The 22,667-nt window shown below is 35.9% G+C and overlaps 1 protein-coding gene across 4 annotated transcripts in view; it reads right to left on the bottom strand.

The window, feature by feature from the left end:
* The window catches only part of SMARCA2 (SWI/SNF related, matrix associated, actin dependent regulator of chromatin, subfamily a, member 2), a 99,911-nt gene that overhangs the window by 26,211 nt on the left and 51,033 nt on the right, over positions 1-22,667 (bottom strand). For all 4 annotated transcript variants that reach the window (XM_015848900.1, XM_015848899.1, XM_032441518.1 and 1 more), the window contains 9 exons: positions 22,418-22,531; positions 21,020-21,127; positions 19,081-19,167; positions 18,159-18,205; positions 14,841-15,007; positions 12,862-13,025; positions 10,578-10,805; positions 7,585-7,662; positions 4,448-4,666 (listed from right to left, as the gene is read on the bottom strand). In XM_015848900.1, coding sequence (XP_015704386.1) covers positions 4,448-4,666; positions 7,585-7,662; positions 10,578-10,805; positions 12,862-13,025; positions 14,841-15,007; positions 18,159-18,205; positions 19,081-19,167; positions 21,020-21,127; positions 22,418-22,531 — 1,212 coding nt within the window. The remainder of the gene's footprint in view (positions 1-4,447; positions 4,667-7,584; positions 7,663-10,577; positions 10,806-12,861; positions 13,026-14,840; positions 15,008-18,158; positions 18,206-19,080; positions 19,168-21,019; positions 21,128-22,417; positions 22,532-22,667) is intronic.

Raw genomic sequence — 22,667 nt, 5'->3', positions numbered from 1 at the left:
GGACAACTTATTTTTAGCAGTACAGATGACAGACAATTACAAAGGAATCATGCAACCATCATTACTATGGCTTTTAGAGGTTTGTTATGTTTTGTTTAATTTGACCAAGTATCATGTTTCATAGGAGGGGGGAGGGGAGGCAAAGAAAGTTATCTGCTTTAGAAACTTAGTCTTTCAGGTGGGTGACAAGAGCAGGTGGGGGAGATTACTTCTCTCTCTTTTCCTAAATTCTGTTAACACAACAAACACTGAAATAAGTAAAGTGTGTAACACTTCTATGTCCTACACTATGAGATGTTCTGCTTTCCTTGGCATCTCAGGTTTTTAGAAAAATAAATAAAGCAGGTATTTATACCTTGGCTGTAATGTGTGTTTCACTTCCAAATCCCTCATTCTGTTGCCTAAAATAAATCTTTTACTGGTGAAACGTATCATCATCTCTGAGATTTTTTTTTTCTTCCCTCTTCAGTAATTTGTTAAAACGCTTCATTTATTAGTTAAGAGCTGCTTTTAGCAGTTCTCAAAAGAGAGGGCTGCACCAATACGAACTACAGTTGGACAGTCACTTGACAATCACTTTTTCTGTGCAGACAATTATGCTGCGCAGAATGAACCCCAGGATACAGTTGGCCCTTTTGGATTCTGCCTATCTGCAGAAGGTAAACAATGCTTATTTTGGACTCAGAAAAGACAATGCTCATTTTGAACTCAGACATGCTGATCTGGCCAACAAAGCAAGCTATTTCAAATCAATTGCACAACAAAGGACAGAACTTTATTATGTCACCTAGCCAGAAATTAAACTGAACAACAAGAAGAATGCAAATACTTAGCCACAGAGCAAGAGTGAGAAATGACTGACTAAAAACATGACTACTAGATAACCTGTAATGGTCAGACAAGAGCTGTCTTGAAGCCTCTGCCTAAGTCAATGCTATTAGAATGAAGGTCAATACAGAATAACTATTCCAGATGGCAAAGAATAAGCTTTACAGGAAAGTGCCCCTTGATCAGCAGGTCAAATGCACTACTTCATGGTCTCTGAAAAAAATCCTCTGATTCTGGAAGCTCATTCTAAGCAAGGCCAACCTTAAAGGAGCACTCTAGTAAATCTGCCCACAAATCCAATATTTTGCAGGCCTGATAGAAACGGTGCAGTGATGGAATCTTCCAGAGCATAATACACTTCCACAATATACATGCCTCCTAAGACCAGGTGGCAAACTCCTCCTTCCTGTTATTAAGGAATGTGGTTGTCATGCCAACAGTTAAAGAACAGCAAGCTGCAGCGACAGCTAGTGATGAAGCCTGTTTGAATTTTACAGTTTCTCTGAACTGTTACTGAATTACAGGTAGTTCAGGGCAGCAGCATAATCTCACTCAACACTGTTTAAGTCCACGCTTACTGCTTTTGTTATTATCTTGTCTCTTGCTTCCAAACTCAGGTACTTGACCTCTTGATAAGGACAGAGCTGACATAATTTGACAGTATACATGCATGCACACAGGCCTTGAGTTGTTATCCTTCCTTTAGGGATCTGCTATGATGTGTATATTTATGAAGGTGGGATCTTAACTGGAATATTCAGCATATGGTACAGCAGCAGAGGGATCAGACTCTAGCTGAAAAGCAGCAGGTAGATGAACTCCACACTATAAAGTGTACCTGCTGACTGATGCCTTCTGCAAAGGCCAATGAAGAGGACAGATATAAAGCTATAATAGCAGCTACAAGAGAGCAAAAATCAAGGGCACCCCTTGCTCCTAGTAAATAGATTCCTCAGAGAAGCTGTGGATGCCCCATCTCTGTAGCTATGTAAAGCCAGACTGGACAGGGCCCTGAGCAGTCTGATCTAGTGGGAGGCAGTTGTGCCCACAGCAGGGGATTGGAGCTCATGGATCTTTAAGGTCCCTTTCAATCCAAGCTATTCTATCTCTTTGCAGTATGCAGAGATCTCGTGCATTTTTTTTCCTACAAGTTACAGTGGCAAAACCATGGGGTACAAATCTGCTACCTACAGCAATTTTATTTATTTAAAAATTACTCTGAAAATGTTGTACAGGATTATCGTCTCTTTTTTTACAACCTTCTTGTTCAGTCAATTCAGAAAAACTGAAAAAATTCTTGAAGAAGACAAATGATGGTAGAAGAAAATGGGTGTAATAAAGAACAGTTTTTCTCACATACAAGATGGAAAACCTTAGAAAAATATTCATTTATATTTTCAGTATCCACTCAACAGAAAAGACTTTTTATTCTGAACAAGTATAGAAGTGCATATATATCTGATTCCTGTGAATACAGTCTGAAAAACAGTCACAGTTGCTACCTACAATTGCATTTATTTCAACACATTCTCAAGGATGGAGACATCACCAGAAAATGACTGAACTCAAAATATTTAAGCAACCATTTAAGTAATGCCACATATACCACAGCTTTAACTTAGCTGATTTGAGAGCACACTTAACAACTCAGTAGAGGAGGAGAAGGGGTAATTTTTTTTAAAAAAAGAATAAAAAGCCACACTGAAAAACAGTCTAAATTCAGTCTTTAGCAATGCTTCTGACGTGGTCTCACACAAGAGTCTCAGAAGCAAATAATGGAAACAATTACTATGAAGTAAATACAGTAACAATCAGAAACTGCATACCTAATAGTACATTATCACATAGAAAACTATGGAAGCACACAGTCAATCCAGTGCTCTTCAGTTTTTTCAGTGTCATTAGAAATACTAAAGAACACTAAACTGACAGGGTCCAAAACTCACCTGAGGACAAGCTTATAATTCAGAAAGATTTTGGTGATAATATATGGGACATTTGTCAACAAGGATGCATGGGCATTATTCTTTCAGCAGGAATGAAGGCTCGACTTTACTATACATGGTTCTAAAAAAGTGGCAAGATCCACAGAGGATGATTAAGCACATACAACAGATCAAAAATGTAATGAAGTCAGTGTCTTTTCTGTTAAAAATATGAAACACTGTACTTTGAGGAATAAATATACTACAAGTTATGTAAAATAATTTATCTTCCTCCTTATTCAAAAATTTCTGAAAACTAGCTTTTGAACCAAACTTATAGAAAAACAGCATTCACATGGAAAGCTGAAAGGGAAAAGTCAGTGAAAACAGGATGTACAAGGAAGTAAGTAATAGTTGTTAACTTTAAGAACTGACTTAAAAGAGAAACAGAACAACCTTTTACAACAAGGAATTGTTGCAAAAAGGAAGGACAGCTCCCAGTTCTACATGACCAAAGTCATTAAAACTAAAACTAACCAGTTTGATGTCCAAAAAGAAAATTTAGAAGAAAATATTAGGGGAAACTAAACAGTTAAGAGATATTTCATGTACAGTTTTAAACTGTCAGGAAAGCTTTTAAGAACAGATCAGGTGAACATCTACTGCAAGTGACAAAGGATTGGCTGAGTCTGCCCTGAGTAGGAAGATGGATCAAACAACCTTTTTAAGAGCTGACATTTTTGACAGTAAAGAATTTAATTCACAAACTTGAGGAACAAAGACATGAAGTACGCAAATCTAAGTCACTAAAAATAACCAGCTTAAAATGATCTGGAGTGCTATACCATATGCATATCCAGTATAGGAAAAGTTAAATGTTGAAGAATCCAAATGGGAATTTATGTTTCTAGGTCTCTCTCCTATACTACTTGAAAATGCAAATTATCAGACTTCTCTAGTTTTGTCAACATGCTCTTGATTTGTAATTCAAAATTTTGCTCCCCTAATCTTTACATCCAGCAAATGAATCTGGATCAGCTCTTAGCAGCATCTCTCAGAGTGCACTCTCACAATCACTTCCATAACTCAAGTACATAAGATTTCTAACCAGTTTTATACACAAAAACTATATTCATACTGGCATAAAAAAAATCTCTTAAATAATATAGACTAATTTTGTGCACAGTACTTTATTAATATGTTTTAGAAATTTAGATCCAAATTTGCTGGTTAATATGTTTTAGAAATCCTAACGATACCAAATTTGCTGGTTCTGAAAATAATTTCTTATCCTTCTTAGCAAACAGACTACTACCATTCTGAAAAGACATATGGATTAGAATTCATTGTATGTGTATTTTGCCAAAAATCGCAAGATTCCCCTCCTTAAAGTCTTGAATTGTAGTAACACCACTTATCAAGATTTTTTTTTTACCGCAACAGAGCCAAGACTTGCGAAAGGAAAAGCATGTGGGAAAGAAGACTTCTGTGAATGCTTCCAAGTTATTAGAAACATTAAATTAAACCACTTAATAAATAGCTAGATAGAGCACACCTACAAATGCTGAATAGCAGCGATAAGTAGACATTACCTATTTTTGTTGTGCAACTTTGTAGTTTTCAATGAAAAAATGAATAAATAAATGAACAAACAAATAAATTTCATCTTTAAAACAAAGAAAGAGTTACCCTACCCGCAGCCACTGTTTCTCTGTGAGAGCATCACTGTAGTCCACATCCCTGCGTTGACGGGATCCTCTTCCAAATATCTTTTCTTCCTCTTCTTCACATGTGAGCCTTTCAACTTCAGCATCGTCCTTAATAATCCAGGATGGCAATTCATCTTCCTCCATTAAGCGGGGTTTGCGCTTGGGGTTTCTGGCATCTTCTCTACGACGGTCCATGTCCATCCGCTGAAATGGTAGATTGGAAAGGATAAGTTCTTCACAAGTACCTACATTCCTTTAGCCCAATACTTGTGAAATGCAACCACACAAAGTAGTTACATTTTACAGTTGATTTACTGCCACATTCACTACTCCGTAGCTAGTTGATACTGAAAGCAACTGCACAGAATCCAGGTAAGGCAATGTAGATTACAAAACAAAGGAAGCTATCCATTATGAAGATCTACTTTTTTGCAGTTTCTATACATTCATAAATGTAATTTGCAAATACTAGTAATTCCACTACAACATCCTCATAAGATGTTATTACTATAGAACTAAAAAAAATAATTGAAAACATACTACTTTTGTGATTCCAAATATCAGATAAAATAAATTTAAAATCTGATGTAAGAGAAAATGAATCAAGAGAGATAATTAAGAATTCAAAGAAAAGATGACTCAATGCCAGAATTCCAAACAGCTTCAACAGAAGATTTTTACTACTGCTGTATTAAGGAAAAATGAAAACACATACAATAAAAATCAGGCAAGATTAACTGAAGTGTTAAGAATATTAAAAGGGTAATGAAGTATTAAGACTTTAAGGTGGACTTTAATAATTAATCACATAAATTAATTTCAAGTGTGGTGACCAATAACCTCACAAACTAGATAAGGTTACTCAGGATACATTCTTACGTGAAAGGAGGTGGTTTATAGTACTCCCAGGAATGCATCCATTTCTCTGTATTGACTATATGCTGACCCAGGTTCCTATGCTCCCATGAATCTCATTTAGGTTATTTAACTAGCTCCAATACATATAGCCTTCTCAAATACACCATAAATAAAACCCAAACCTACTCAGTTTAAAAACACTGATTCATACAGTCAACTGCTGCCATATCATTTTGCCAGGAAAAGTAACCCTTGTTTAAAGCACACTATGAAGAGATGACAGTGGTTGCAGAGATTACTTTGAAACACTCTGAATTTTGTATACATTTTTTATTACATGATGAAAAATCAGAACTGTCATAATTTGCACTGCATGCAAAAGTAGGATACACTGAGGCTATCTGGAGATTTTACCTACAAATGTGAAGCCACCAAAACCCAAGGGAACACAATCTACTTGCATGCATCCCCTCTGCATGCATAGCTAAATATCCCATGAATACTATAGGTTTAATGCCAAAGAACACTTCTAATCCAAAAAGTGACAAAAGAATAGTTTCTTGAGAAACCAGTCAGTTTGCTCTCTCATCTGTTGTTTTGGGACTCACTTATTTATATAAGCAAAATACATGGGTTTGCACCTTTAAGCCTAGTTAAATGAACAAACCAAAACATGTTTTTTCTTGGATATTACAGTTCACTGAATTCTTATCTCATCTGCACAGAAGGAATAAGGCTACCTGGGTATCACTTAGGTAAGGAAAATATAAATCAAACTTCACACTCTTTATATAACTACCTAAGACCTAAGAGATAAATAAAAAGAACACAAACAAACCTGACCACCAAACTTGGTTTTCAGATTTTTGTCTTATAACTGAACAGTTTAATAATAAATGAAAATCTTTCTTAGAGATTAACATTTAACTTTAGTGTTTCCACCGTAAATGTTTTCAAATCCCTGGCTGTCAAAGCTCTTCACCTCTGCATCTTCAAATTTCTATTACCTACTAACAGCTTATTATTGTCCCCTAAAAACTTTTGGATAGTAACATGAAAACACACAGCATACAGTGTTAAAACTAACTCCACTCTAGGCAGCTCAACTGTTTCACTGAATTGCTATTCACCTTCAGACTTAACCAAAAGAGATAGATTTGCAGAATTTCCCTGCAAACAACCATAAATAATTGTCATCTACTACAATCCATGGATTAGTTCTTTCCTTCTGGATCTGGTGGAAGAGTACCACATTACAGTTTCCAGCAGCAAATCTACTTTGATAGAACTCAGGCTACTTCTTTTTGACTTGATTTCTCATGCAACAGTGCTTATACTGATCTCTATGCGCTTCGTACACTCAGCGTGGACAGCTACAGTTGCAGCAGAAATCGTAGAATATGTGTGCAAAACAGGCTGTGATGGAGAACACAAAAGACATCAGCCAGTAATGCATCTGAAATTACTTCTTTCAAGTTTTAGATTAATTGTCTGTGTTTGGTTTCTGTCATCTCCTTAGTCCTTGACAGAAAGCTTAGAAAAACAAATGTCTGTAAGCACTCCCCTTGCACTCCTCAGAGATATCAGCTCTTCTAAAATAACACTGAACAAAACTTAGCAGAAAAGGATAAGACGGGTGATTCTGCAATGACTAAATGCACCACCATGTGGGGAATTTGGCCTTTGTCAATAATGCATTTGAACAATTGTTAGTTGGGTAAGAATAGCCCTTGCACATTTGTGCAAGTAATGTTCTACTAATGACTATCTGGACAGATAGCAAGAAATTAATAATGTGTGATCCTATAAATGTCATTTCCCTAGATAGCACATCCTGATACAATTTTGAGCTCATGAGTGTCTACTATCAGTCTACTTATTTACTATCTTGTTCAATTTCTGTAGTTGTCTTTATCAGTATCACAGTGCAAAAGTGAAAAACTCCTAAAAATAAAAAATGCTGTACAACTAGTAAGCCAAACAGTAACTACCAGTTTTAGACAGTCTAAATTTCTTAGGTCATGCCACAATCTTCCTCCAGACTGGCACTACTCCACTACTGACTGCATGGATCTCTGTAGACTTTATGTCTTGTGAGGAACTCTGTGTTTAAGCAGTCTGCTCTCCTTTCCCCACATAAAGAATGCAAGCAAATAAAGCCATTCCCACAACAAAGTTTTCCAACATTTAAATGACAAAAAAGATTAAAGTCTTCGCTAAAAACACTAGGAAAAATACATTGCATTTGATCGTATCATCCTCACCATAAAGAGATCAAATTCCTCCTCACGTCGAGCAATCATCTGATTCAGAGTCTCATCATCAGGAACTTCATCTTCCTCCTGGTCACAAAGATGGATAAAGGTATCAGAAAGAAGCTTTTATGTTCAGTGTAAAGTAACAGCCTGCATCAGGTCAGCACTGCACTGAGCCTCCTTCCGTGAGGACACATGTAAAAAATTCAAACCAAAACTAAAATTTCTAACACAATCAGCAATTCAGAAGTAATACAAAGTTGACAAAATTAGAGACAATTGGGACTTATTACCACCTCCATAAATTGAGAATGAGGAAATGAGCAAACATGCAACCAGGAAATTTTGGTTTGTGGTTTTCCTGGGTCAGAAGCACAGCTAGGGCTTCAGCTAAAATACACACATTTCTGTTCTGATGTTCTACAGTACTCCTTTAGAAATATAATTCTGCACTATATGGTCTTTCCTCTCATAGAAAGAAGACTGAAAATGGTCCTACCTGAAGAAAAAAAAAAAATTTCAAAAGCATCACCAACAAAACAAAAACAACATGTCACTACATTGGGAACATTCCTATTTCTCTTGTCCATCCATACAAACAGAGATGTAAACCTCTGTCCTCAGATAAAAATAATAATTTCATAGAAATAGAAACCTTCTTTGGAAAAAAAAAAACAGAATCCTAGAATATAACTAAAAAGTTATACTGCTTTTTATAACCATTTCAATACAATCAAGCTCCACAATGTTAAATTTCTTTCTGTAAGATATTCTGAAGGTACATAAAGCACATATTATGCTATACCCTTTCTGCATTCACAAATAAATCATCATTACTTATAAAACAAAAAATCTGTGATTAAATTCTTAAGAAAAACACTAAAATATAAGTAAAAAATAGGTAAGTCCTTTCTTAATGATGTACTGGCTTTTCTTAAGCATACAACATAACAAAGAGATCACATAAAGGGTTTAATTATTGAAGAAATCAACACCTTGATCTTTTAAAATTTACACTGAATAATAAAAGGATGACTGTGAAACAATTTTCTTTTATTTCAGCGTGTACCATATTCAGAGTGTACAAGCCACACTGAAAACTAAAATTAGGTTGTTCTCTTTCTGGATTTCTGCAAGGCTTCTGAAACGGTCCCACACTGCATCCTTATCTCTAAACAGGAGAGATACGGGTTTGAAGGGTGTACTATTCAGGGGATAAATAGCTGCAGAGCTTCAGCCAAAACACTGTGGTCAGTGACTCCATGTCCAGGCGGCAGCCAGTGACAAGAGGTCCCCCCAGCGGTCCATTCTGGAACCAGTGTTCTTCAACATCTTTATCAGTGACACAGATAGAGGGATTCAATGCAGACAATACAAAGCTGAGTGATGCAGCTGACACAACAGAAGGAAGGGATGCCATCCAAAGGGACCTGGCCGAGAATGGGAAGTGGGCCCACATGAACACACCTTCTACAATGCAAAGTGCAAGGTGCTGCACCTGGGTTATGGTAAACCCTGGTATGTATACTGACTGGGAGGAGAACTCCTAGAGAAGGATGTTCAGGTTCTGGTGGTCCAGAAACGTGATGTAAGCCAGCAGTGTACATTTCCAGCCTGGAAGAATAACTGCATCCTGGGCTGCATCAAAAGAGCAGGCGGCCAGCAGAGAGGAGGAGTTGACTCCCCCTAACTGGCCACTGTCAGGCCCCATCTGGAGTACTGCATTCAAATCTGGAGCCTGCAGCACAAGAAAGACATAGAGCTGCTGGAGCAGGTGCAGAGGAGGGCCATGAAAGTTGACAAAGGGCTGGAGCACTTTCTCTTATGGAGAAAGGCTGGGAGAGTTGGGCTTGTTCAGCATGGAGAAGAGAAAGGTCAAGGGAGACCTCACTGCAGCCTTCTAGTACTTAAAAAAAGGTTATAAATAGGGAAGCAGTCCTCTTACACAGTCTCATAGTCCTAGGACAAGGAGGAACAGCTTTAAACTAAAAGGGAGATTTAGATCAGACACTGGCACAGGCTGCCCAGAGAAGCTGTGTATATCCCATCCCAGAAGCCATCAAGGCCAGGCTGGATGGGGCCCTGAACATCCTTCCTGATGTAACACCCAATCTAGCAGCTGCTAACTCTGTCATGGTAGCAGAGATGGAGCTAGATATCTTACGGTCTCTTCAACCCAAGTCTTTTTACCTTTCATTTTTTGAGGTAGGAAAAAAACACTACAAAATGGGACTTCTAGTGTGTGCCTTCAGTGCAATTAATACATTAATACAGTCTTTCCTAAGTGTGGTGCTTATCCAAATGATGAACACTGTTCACAGTAAAAGAATAATCTACAGGGCCAGGTGAAAGAAGGGGCTCAGCATTCTACAACCACAACTTCAAACTCTGGGACAAATTGTCAGTGATACTGTAATCTCACTCCCCACTATTATAAAGAAAAGACGTGGCAGCTGTCTTGAAACAACTAATTTTTTTTCTGAATAGAAACTGTTGATCACAAATTCATGTTGGATACAGAACAAAGAAGAAAAGTCATTTTTGTTGCCTTGCCCAAACCACATCTTAAATCTTACAAAGAACACAAAAGAAAAAGCAGGGTTTAATATGCTTAAATGTAGAAAGCCCTAGTTTTCTCAGTATATCTGAAAATCACACTATGTTAAAATATGAACTGATTTTAGGAACTGTTTTATATTCCACTGAAGGAAAAAAATAAAGGGAAAAAAAAAAAAAACCAAAAACTTGTTCAAAAGGTTTTTGCCAAAACCATAGGAGCAAAACAGGTTTAATGTCCAAATCTGTACTAAGATTTTATCTTCACCATTAGGTAACAACCTATTACTATGACCAAAAAAGAGAGAAAAATGAAATTATTTCTTTGACCAGGTGGAAAGATAATTATTACAGGCCTAATATTGAAGAAATCAGTCTTTGAAACTTAGGGAAAAATTAAGCTGTCCCTGAAACATGCTCTTCCTAATTATTTCTAACAACCTTACCTCATTTTCTTCCTCATGCTCCAGTATAGCCTGTAGAAAAGCCCTCCTTTCATGACTTGAAGACTTCTGATCAAACATTCCAGCCTGAATAACTTTTTGATCTACATTCAACTTATACTTTGCAGCAGCAAGAATCTTCTCTTCCACACTGTTCACAGTGCACAGTCGCAAAACTCGAACTTCATTCTGCTGACCAATTCGGTGAGCTCTATCTTGTGCCTGCAAGTCCTATTAAGCAAAGAACACATGGAGGGATTTATGTAAGTGTGCTACTCAAATCACTTTCTGCTTACAGTGTGTAATAATGCAGAATACTTTCGGTCATAAAAAGGAAATACCCAAGCTACAGTCCACTATAATCCATGTGGCTCACCCCAGTTGTTTTCTTCTTTAAAATTTCACCAGATCCAGATAGGGAGAAAACACAGAAAAAAAACCACGTACATAGTGCATATACTATAAATGCCGTAAGCTAAACACTTCCTGAAATCACACACAGTGACTGAAAAGGGCTTATGTATCTATTTTTAATTTTCTGCAAAAAAGTTCACACTGTTCCAAGCTAGAATAAAACCTAAAGAAAAAAATTCTCACTTCAAGGAAAAAAAAAATAACAGACTAGTAGCATAAAATTAATACAAGATCTTTTCTAAATAAGGGTATTCGCTAATTAATAAATATGTTAACTAAAAATTATTTGATCTGTAAAATAGGCCTTTTTACCTTTGAATAGCTCTGTTATAACAGTTTAAATATGATATTACTTTTAGAGCACTGTGAATAATTACTTCTTGTCAAGCAATTGCACCAAAAATTGCTAAAAGTAAAAAAGCATGCTGTAGATTACTGGGAAATTATTATTTTTATTAATTCAAAATCTTAACTATTTTCTTTGAGGGGAAAAAAGAAATTCATCTATACAATCTGCTCCTATTTCAGCAAAATGCTGTTACGGTTTTCTAATATCTCACAAAACAAGTTTCTCAAAATAAGAAAATAATAAACCAGGCAGTGAGTTTGACATTTCAGAAAGGCAATCATTTTAGTCCAGCACCCTACTTTTGATACTATTGTTAGCTCCTGCTTCACACAATTTCCTTTCCAAGCAGAAAGGTAAGGTTGCTGGAATTTAAAAGCGAATTTGAAGTTCACAGAACAGCCAAAATAAATGTTTAATATTAATTTGCTTATATAATCATTTTCAGAAGAACAGAACAGTAAAGTGAAAAAATAAAAGTTTTTGAAATACGTTGCTCAAGTGCTAAAACAAGCAAACAAATAAAAGCATCTCCTTTAACATGTTGCTTATTAGAAGCAACAAGTGACTCTCAACCACAAGCAAAATGAAAACTGCATACATTTTGTGATTTATTGATTTATTCACTAGATTCCCCAGTAAACTTTCTCTAACATGAGATTTACTGCTATCCAACTGTTAAAATATGCCTGCATTAAAAATGTCTGTAAAGGTGAAATAGAGATAACCAGGAATGTAAAGAATTAAGTGCCTTATGAGGTGGGTTTTAAGCCTTTAAAAGTAATTGCTTCAAATTTCTCAAGCTCTGCTTTAAACTGATTACCAGAGCATCTATGTGACTGCTGCTCTTAAAGTTCTGTGTAAAATTCTTCCATGTCTCAATCCTTACTCTTACATGTGGCGACAATTATCTGATTAGCTTACAACTTTAAGATAGTTGAAAAGACATGCATAATCACCATGATCAGGTGCTTCCCACAGATACCTAATTTCTGTTCTGACAGTTAAAAAATGCATTAAGTGGCAAAGATCAGCTTCCTCTTTTTATGTTTGTTTAATTTTAAACTGAACAGAAGTAATATACCACCATCAGTGCCTCAGGAATAGACTGCTGCACTAATACAGCCACTAACTTCTTGAGACAAAGCACTGATCTGCACAACCTTCTCTAAAATACTACAAACTACTGAAGAATCAAAATGGGGAAGACTTGTTAGTGTGAGTACTACTTGATAATAGGAGTAAAGAATGAGTATAGCTACGGTACTGGTACAAGGCTAGAAGACCCCTAGCTGAGAATCCCTAGCTGAGACACAGACAAAATAAATACAGAAACTCAGAATTACTTCACTGATTCAAACTAACATACTTCTTAACTGCAGCAGTTGGCCTTACTAACTGCTTTAAAACCAGAATGTTGTATCAATACCATTTACTTCAGAATGTAATCTCAAACTAATGAAGAAACCCCACCAAAAAAAAATGAATTCTTTTCAATTTGCTAGCAGATTAGCAAATAATAATCACCTGGTGAGGATTCCAGTCACTATCGAAGATTATAACAGTATCAGCAGCCTGGAGATTCAAGCCTAACCCTCCAGCCCTTGTACTCAGCAAGAAGATAAAGTATTGCGACCCAGGCTCATTGAACTTCTTCAAGAGAGCAGCTCTGTCTTCTGATTTTGTTGTGCCTGAAAAGTAGAAGTATAACAACGACATGAACCAAAATACTCCAAACACAGTGGCAGTTCCTAAATGTATAGATGGCAGTGAAATTTTGGCTCACTTGCTCTTTGTGATCTTTGTCGTATTTTCCATAATAATAAAAAAAATAAAGCCCATGGATGTTTCTGTCAGCTGTTTTTTACTACATTTGAGAGAAAGACTGTTAAATATTTAAGGGTTTATTTCTGACATTTCAAATGTAGACTTTAAAATGTCAGCTAGCATTGCTATACTTTTTTATAATTCACATGAATTTCAACTGAAGTTACTATATGCAAAGAGCACAGAGCTGAAGCTTTGATTAACGTGCTCTGGCCACAACAGTATCTAAATATTTTTAGAAATCATTCGTATATCAATTTATCAAAATGTCAGAATTTATCTCAGGGGTCATAATAATAAGAAAGACTGAAAATTCTTAATATCTCTTATCTTAACTGTAGCTGTGTCTGTGCAAGGGAAGAAGTGGTTAAGAAAAACAAACAAAAAAAAAGAGAGAGAAATTTCTAAACAAAATACAAGTATTGTACAACCTGGCACTCACATTAACTATTACACACTTCATCCAAACTCTACATGGATAATCTCAGCCTGGTCCACTGATATCCTGATATATTTTACATTTCTGTCTATAGTAGAAAGCCAAAGAAAATTTATTTTTATATATATTTATTTATAAAACACAGAAGATAACCCACTATTACTGAAGTGGGTGACCTTGGCTGGTTTCCAAAATTCCACCTAGATGCTCTCAATTCCTTTTCCTCAACATGTCAAGAAAGAAAATAAGATGGAAACGGCTCTGCATTGAAGTGAATGCAGTTTACTAAAAGCAAAAGCTATGTGCAGAAGCAAAGTGAAAAGAGAAGTTATTCACTACTTCCCATCACCAGGCAGATGTCCAGCCACTTCCAGGATAGCAGAATTCAGTGTGCATAGCAGTTGCTTGGAAAGACAAACATCATAACCACAAATGTTCCTTCATCCTCCTCCTTTCCTTCAACACATATAACTGAGCACAGTGGCATGCAATATCCCTATGTACATTTTGGATCTTGGCTGCGTCTGCTCCCCAGGTCTTGCTGTTCACTTTCAACCTATTGGCCTTGGGAATGGGGAAGAAGGGGGAGGCGGAGCTTGGAGAGAAAGCCTCAATACTGCGAAGAACTGCTCAGTAAGAGCCAAAACGCTGGTGTGTTATCAATGCTGTCTGGCTACAAATGCAAAACACAGCACTATATGGGCTGCTGTTAGGAAAGTTAACTACATTCTAGACAGATCCACTACAGTCACACAGTCAAAATGATGGCAGTACATGACTTGAGTAAGAAATACATTATGTACGAAGGCAAACAGTAGGTAAAATTTATTTGTATATATTATGTTCCATAGTGGAACATAATCAGAGAATAGGAAAAGTTGAAAGAAGAGTTCATCTTACTGATTTATGAATTACCTGCAAAACAACTGGTAAAGAAACTGGGAGACAGATATATCTCAGATCAGCTCTACTAAAACAAGCAGTAGTACACCCTGCTCAGTGCCTCATATGTAAGGACAGGGAAAATTCCAGTGTAGCGCAGATTGTGGGTCTGTAGCTATACTTTCATAACAAATATCCTTGCAGGTTTTTCCTTCATGGAACTGTTGAACATGTTCACACTTTTATAGAGTCAAATCACAGCACTGGCGTACTATGAAGAGAATTTAGGTGTCCCATGATCCAAACTAGCAAAGCATGCCAGTCCCTAACTTATTTATTCTGTTCTCATTCAGCTTACCATCAAGACGCAAGTAGAGGAAATTTCGAAAGGCAAAGTAGTCTTCCATAATAGTCATGAGTGATGTCATTTGACAGAAAAGAAGCACACGATGGTTTGTAGCTCGTAACTTTGGTAGAATACGATCAAGTAGCTCAAACTTCCCTGAGGCCCGATAAAGCTCAGCTCTGTTTAAGAGAAGAAAAACAGTAAATTCTGTAATAAGCCTACAAATAGAAATGTTTTTAGTCATTGTCGCATCACAGTAAAGCATAAAGATTTGTTTGAGATAAGCAAGACCAATACATTTTGAATTGCTTTATGTTGATTAAAATAAAAAATAAACACCCAGGTGAATTCCTACTCAGAACAGATTTTTCTTCAGTATGGACTTACAGCCACACCCACCTTTACAAAATTGAATTCTGTCTCATAAGGTATCAAAACAAACATTATTTCTTAGCTAAGTAATAAGACATTTATCTATTGAGGCATTCACCTGTTGATTTTGAGGCCACAAATTGTTCTAGACAGCTATATGTTAGAAATCTTTCTATACAACTACACGAAAAAACTCCCTTCTTAGTGGATTGCTATGCTCAAGCAAGAGATGAATTTCAAACTGGACTTTAAAGGGGATAAACAGTTTCAACATGTACCCTTAACAGTATTGCACAACGTTTAATTGCTTTGCTTAACTGCTTTTCTTCCTTCTATGCAATGAACTGCAAAGACTACTAATGCTGAAATCCAAGCCATAACTAAGAAAATGAATAAAAGCAAAAAGGATGACTGAATCAATATAACATGCGCATCACAGAAATAAATTTCACTTTATTTTTAACCTTGACTATACCGTTAAAATATGATTTATCGACTATGTAATTAAATAAAAGGGTACATAATCTTTTGATGTGTATATGTATGTATACATAAGCACTGAGCAAAAGACTAAATTGTTCAGGAGCCAAGTGGTGTGACTAAAAAAAACCAAGTTATTTTTTAAAGAAAGCAGCAGGTGTCAGGTACAAGACACACATCTTTCCTTTAAAAGCATCCATTTATAGACAGCTGGATGAAGAACTGCCAAGAAAAAAAACCAAAAAACAACTCCATTTCATCTCAAACAACTAGTGCAAGAAGTGCGACTATAATTTGGAATAAAGATGGTAGAGAAGTTAAAGAACAAGAGAGCAACAAAAAGAAAATTCCTCATGAAATCTCTGAAGAGTCATTGCAATAAATTTCAGGTGAAATTTTTTGTAGAAAAGGGAAGGGAAGACATCGTTTTATCACCTTCTCTGCCTGTTTCCCCGAAACGAATGGAAAGTCACAAAAGCCTCACATAAGAGATCTAGTACTGGTTACTTCACCTAAAATACATGTGTCCTGTATCTCCTCTGCCTTTCTATAAAACAGACATAAAATACAGCATGATAGGAATACTCCCAAAGTTCCTTCACAAGCACAAGTCCATGCTGCTAAGAAAACACTAAGCCATATGCATACATCACAGGGCTACTATTTGCCTCTGATCAGTAAGTCATCTAGCCATAGGCACTCTTCAGTATAATAAATCCTTGACCATTACACCATATCACACTGAGAACTAGTAATAGACGGGAGAATCCTCTTGTATATAAAGCTTCCTGATATAAAATAATTTCAACTGGGAATCTAATTAACAGAAGGAAATTTCCTATTTTTGTGCAGGTCAAGAGTTAAGAACACTTGAGCTTGGAGAGTTGGAATGCTGAAGGCAAATGTACTGAACAATTTAGAATAATACATGAACTAAGGAGTCAGTTTAAGAAATCTGCAGTTTTCCTCAGAATGAGCAAATAGCACATCATTCTGTTCATCTGAAATACTGTAAAACATTTTCTGAAATTTCAAATGCACTACATTTCCATGTGCAGGGGGACTAGTGATATTCAGAAATAAAATGTGCAAGGTAGATACAGAACACTGTGGATGTGTATAAAACAGTGATGGAAACAACCCTCTGAAACAGCCATCTACTTAGCTATCTTAACACAGCAATCTTCAGTCTGTGAGAAGGACAATGATTGACACATGGTTTCCAGTAGTCATATTGTTCTTTCCTTTTTTCTTTGCAGAATTGCTTCTGAGCTAGAATTCTTACATGCGTCTGGTAGAGTGTATCCTGGAAAAGACTAGCATAGTGAGTATGTCCCCTCCAGCAAAAAGGAAAAGAAACATCTGTTCTATCCATCCATCTCTCAAAGACTGAGACCTTGGATTTCAAATTTCCTGTTTAGTACAATATAATGGGAATTGTATGAATTAATGTTGTTTGATGACTAAACTTTGTCTCATTTCAGACTGAGAAAATGATAAAAGTCTGTCTGTGTGAAATCCATCACAAGAGCATGTTGCCCAAGTCAGGTCTCGGTCATGCAGTTAGCAGTCATCAGCAGGCATATGAAACATGGTAGTTCAGAAGTGGCAAGAAGACTTTGGAAGGGTTTCCGTTTCACTGTGAGGCACGCAGTAAACAAGAAGACACTCATCTATCATGTTCTATTTTGTTGGCTTGGATTAGAATAACAATGTTTGAGTTATCCCTAGCCTTGTACAGGAGAAGAGAAAAGGCACAAACATAGCTGTACAGTCAGCTATTGAGATATCCAATCAGGCATGTAAGAACTTTTAGATGGATCACCTTTGATACATAAGGTAATATTTAAATAAATAAATAAATAAATAAATGAAAGGATACTACATATTACAACTTAGCATTACAAAAAGTAAAAATAAAAAAGAATTAAACGCCCTTTAAACAACAGGAAATACACTTTCTGTAGAAAGAGAAATACTTCTATCACACGTATTCCAACCATGAGAACTGAAATTTCAGTGAACAGAAGGATCCTGTGAACAAACTGCTGGTCTGATGCTAAGGAAAGCCTCAGAATCCATCTTCAGACTCCTGTAACCACTATCTGGTTAAGGTGAGTGCTTCTCTTCGTGATATAAAACATATTAGTCAGAGAAACAACCTTCTCATTCAGGAATTAGTGATGGAGCACAGATAGAACATTAGTCAAAGATTTGTTATTACCAATAAAGAACATTAAAGATGGTCAACTGCTAATCCAGAGATGAAATAATACTTCAAGTTAAGAGTAGTGTCTTGGATGTGAGGGTGACTACAGAGATAGCCTTGCCTTATGGTTATTAGGAGTCTTCTTTATAACATTACCCTGATTTAATTTAGAAACTGATTACGTTTGTTAGCTTTTATCTTCTAGAAAACTGATATGATGCAGTAGTTCTAACACAGCTTATACAAAAAGTAAGAAAAAAATGAGTTACCCGTTGATGACACCATTTGAGTATCCTAAATGTTCAGCAAAGGATTCCTGCAGATTTGCAAGCAATGAAGAGATTATTACAAACAGGAAACAAAATTATGCAACTTTATTTCAACTACATTAAATACATGAATGTTAAGAGTTTGAATTATATTACGCTTATACTGTTGGTATTCACCTTGATGCATCAGTGCTCTGTTTAATATTTTTCTCTGCTGTTATTATTTGAAACTCAGATTATAAATACAGTAGAGTCTAATTAAATTACACTAACTACCAGAAGAACTATTTGATAACTACTCAATTAACATTCAAAAGAATGAACAGTGAAGAACTACAATAGTGCATCACGGTAGGAACTTGCTTATTCACAAGTATAGTTTCATTTCAGATATTTATGATACTTTCTATATGTACTAGCTTATTTATACACTTTGGGTCTTCCCAAGAGATCAACAGTATATTTTTGCTGACAAACAAGGTAGATAGAATAGGAAAATTCTGGATACAGTAAAAGATTAGCAGCCCGCTATTTATTCTACCACCTGGCACTTTGGACTAAGACCTATAAACTAGCTCTAGGCAGGTGTTGTTACTCTGGAATGTCTTGAATTAAAAAACAAACAAACAAACAAAAAAAAAAACCCCCAAAAAAAACCAAAAAACCCACACTACATTTTTTAGAGATGGTATCTAAACAAGACTAAATGCTTTAAAACTAGACTTTAGACTGCCAATAAAAGGTGCTCCATTTCTTTCTAAATATAAAGGACTGGGATTACTGCACTTTCCGAATGTTTCTTTTCCAGCACAAATTATGTGTGTAGTTGTTCTCTATCACACACTCAAGCTTCGACAGCAGTTTTCTACTATGTGAGCCATTCTGAATAAAAGCAACTCAAAATCAAACATAGCAACCTTACCTCAATGTGCTGAAACATATATGGATGATTGCATATCTTTCTCAGTTGCATGATGGTGTTCATAAGAGTTTTCGCGCCACCTTTTCCCTATGGGAATAAACAATGCAAATCAAATGCTTACTTTCATTTCCTAGCTAATTAAAGAAGCTTCTGAAGGACATTTTTTAAGTGCAGGTAATCCAAACACCAAATTATCATTAACACAAAAAATAAACAAAAGAAACAAATAACAATAGAAGAAAAAAACATACAGAAAACAAAGAAGATCATAAGCTGTACTCAGAACAGTGCTACCTGGATGCTTTAAGCTCTACAGTATCTACTCCCTCTTTCCAGGTCAAGCAAAACACAAGGCAACAGACAGCACTAGTTTAGGTAAGTACAATGTACTAGACATTCTAATATTTAACAAACTGTATTTTCAAAACCTAATTTGTAGTGAACCCTTCTCAGAAGCAGGACTGAATTCAGACAACGTTCAGTTCAGCTAAGACATGGCAAACACTGAAGAATCCCTAGGTGCTAGGCTAAGCTGTACATTTACAGCATGATTGCACCTAGTGGACTAACAAAAGCAAAATACAGCCAGGTAATACTGCAAATACTACGCTATTTAGTCATATTATATACTTGTAATCTTCTAGTCTTTACTGTAAAGTGCACTAAGAACTTCATAACATCTAAAACTAAAAACACAACAAAAGAATAGGAATTTTATATCTGGAGTGGGTATTCCATTCATCTAAAACTTGTGTTTTTCTTTTCAAAATCACCTCAATTTTTCTCTAAAAGGTATTCAAATTCACACTGTTTCCTGAAGCTTTGCTGTTTAAAGCATTCTCTCTAGTGTGAGCTGGTCACTGGCTGGACTTGGCAGAAAGACACAACTTTTTTCTTCACAGCAGCTTTTTTGCTGAATGAACCTAAACGTACTCAACAACCATCACCTCCCTCTGCTGGCAATGAGTAGCACTGGATAAAAGAGCCTTATGAAGCAGTCAGAAAAGAAAGTGAATGAAGAGAGGGTTGGGAAGACAGTAAAAAATGAGACCCTTGGAGACTGGAAACAGAGACAGGTGTTAAGACAAAAAAGGCAGTATGAAGTAATTAAAAAAAAAAAAAAAGCTCACTGGAGAAGCAACTATGGGAGAATCAACAAAATATTCTGAGCCAGAACCTGCATAAGGATGGTAGAAAGACAGTATGTGTTTGCATTATATGAGTAAAATGCACACAGTAAGGCCTGTTAGGGGCCTGGCACAAACAAAACTTGTATGCAAGCTGCTCTGCAGTGTTCAAGTGCTCTATAGGAAGAGCACTTGAGACAAGAACTCTCACAATGCATTCAACATATTTCACATTTATCATAACGTATACTATACACATAATTAAGCTGATAAATGGAAATCTCTTTTCCCGATATTAGCTGAATTAAGTCCCACAATGCCATAATCAGCATTTATTAATATGCAGTCTAACATCCAATTCTATGAATCTGAATACTACTGTTCTCTTAAGAAGCTTTTCATTAATAGATTAAGTATGAATGCAGGCCTATAGCCCTAGCTGGCCAAAACCAGATTTATGCCAAGAGCTATGGAAGATCACAAGAATAGCCTCTCACAGCCAGAGCTGGTGCAATTACTCAGATAACTTCTTAAAGTCAGCCAAGAGAAGTACTGTACTTTTTTTTTCTTCAAAATATTGTCCATTTGAAAAATGTATGCTTATTGTTTCTTTTTTTTTTTTCTTTTTTTTTTCCTTGTGAATAGTGAAGAAAAGTTGCAGTCATTTAAAGCAATCTCTGATAGAGATTTCATTTCTTATGAAAGATACCTGCAGGAACAGTCTACATACTAACTTTCTGAAACAGAAACCATATGTTCAAGAAGTAATTTTAATGCATTGTTTCCTGTGTGTTCTAGCCTTTGCCTTGTACCTTCTTGTCTTTCTCAGAACCATCTGTAAGAAGGATTCCCTTGGCTTGCATGTGTCGGTATAGGATCTTCTGGAGAGCAGACATATCACATTTGATCACATATTCCACCTAGAGTTTAAAAAAAAACAAAAAACACAACACAATGATATAATTTTAGCAGAATCTAACAGCAGGTTCTTGTCATCCTTAAACACAGACCAAAGAACTTACTCTTTTATCCATAACCTAACAGCACCTTTGATTTCAGAAAGCAGCAATCCAAATGCAAGCATAGCAACAGGTACTTCAAAGCATTATCTATGAGTCAGAATAACCATTAAACAGCTGGATTCTGAGAATATAACTGCAAAACTTCTGAACACTTTTTTCTCATCTTTTAACAATTTAAAAATATATTTAAGTAATGTCTAACATAATGCATAACATGAAGCTTAAATCAAATCAAATAAAAACAAAACAAATAAACAGACAACAACTAAAAAACAACAACCGAACATGTCCATACCTGTGGACATTATAACATCTGCAAAGCACAATAAAAATCTCTGTGCTATATCTAGCAAATAAGCATAAGTATTTGCCAATCAAGCATTATGCATACCTAAACTAGAAAGCAAGCATTTTCTTAGTAACTACTAAAAATACAGGGAAATTATGACGCAATATGTGAACCCTGCAATCAGTTTAAGTTCTTATTCCCCTTTGTATAACTGCATTTATGAAGGCAAGTTTTGACTGTTCATAGCCTTTAGACCTATTCATATTTCATTATATCATATTTTTTGCTGTCACTATTTTGAGAAGAATAGAAGTGAAATGTGATACAGGACTGCAGAGGAAGACAGGATGGGGCCAAATGAGATGCATAAGGACAATGATATCTCAAATCAGAACATAATTTTACATTCTGATTACAAATCTACATTCCAAACAAACAAATAAACTTTTGACACTTCACGTAACTCAAAACTCCTGGAATATTAATTTAGAATTGAATTCTATCCACTTTGTAACATCAATAATAATAACTGTGATTTTCTGTGAAATGGTTAAAAGGTTCTGTCTAGTGTGGGGAAGGTGGGACAGGATAGGATCTAATGCCCAACGTGTGGGCAATTCATTTATCACTTGAAATCAATTCCAAGAGAACTAAGCTGAAGGCTTTACACAAATCATGGATGACTACAAATAGAATTAAAGCTACAAGACTGAGGATGAAGCCTGGGAATACAGAAACTTCACATCTTCAGGATTCCTCAGCTGACAGCTTTCTTTGCAAGGAGTTATGAAAAATAAACACCCCGCAGTTGTTAGAGAAGCACTCTACTGTAAAATAAATAATAAAATAATACTTTAAAAAATGTATTAGACCCCTTCTACAAATCTTTCACTGCAAACCTTTTCTGGTAGTTGAGACTCTACTTCTTTCTTCAGTCTTCTTAGCAAGAAGGGTCGGAGTACTTTGTGGAGACGGCGGATAATCAGAATAGTTTCTTCTTCATTTAAGTCCACCTACAAAAGTTTACAGAAGTCACTACAAGACTACTTAGTATACTAGGTCATGTCTTATCTCACATGAAATCTAAGTATGTGCCTTAACTGTATGTTAATCTAATAGATTCAGATTAAAAAAAAAAAAGACACACTG

The sequence above is a fragment of the Coturnix japonica genome, chromosome Z, assembly GCF_001577835.2.
Source record: "Coturnix japonica isolate 7356 chromosome Z, Coturnix japonica 2.1, whole genome shotgun sequence".
NCBI classification, from domain to species: domain Eukaryota; kingdom Metazoa; phylum Chordata; class Aves; order Galliformes; family Phasianidae; genus Coturnix; species Coturnix japonica.
Note: the sequence above shows the minus strand (reverse complement) of the source record. Positions and strands in the feature narration are given on the sequence as shown.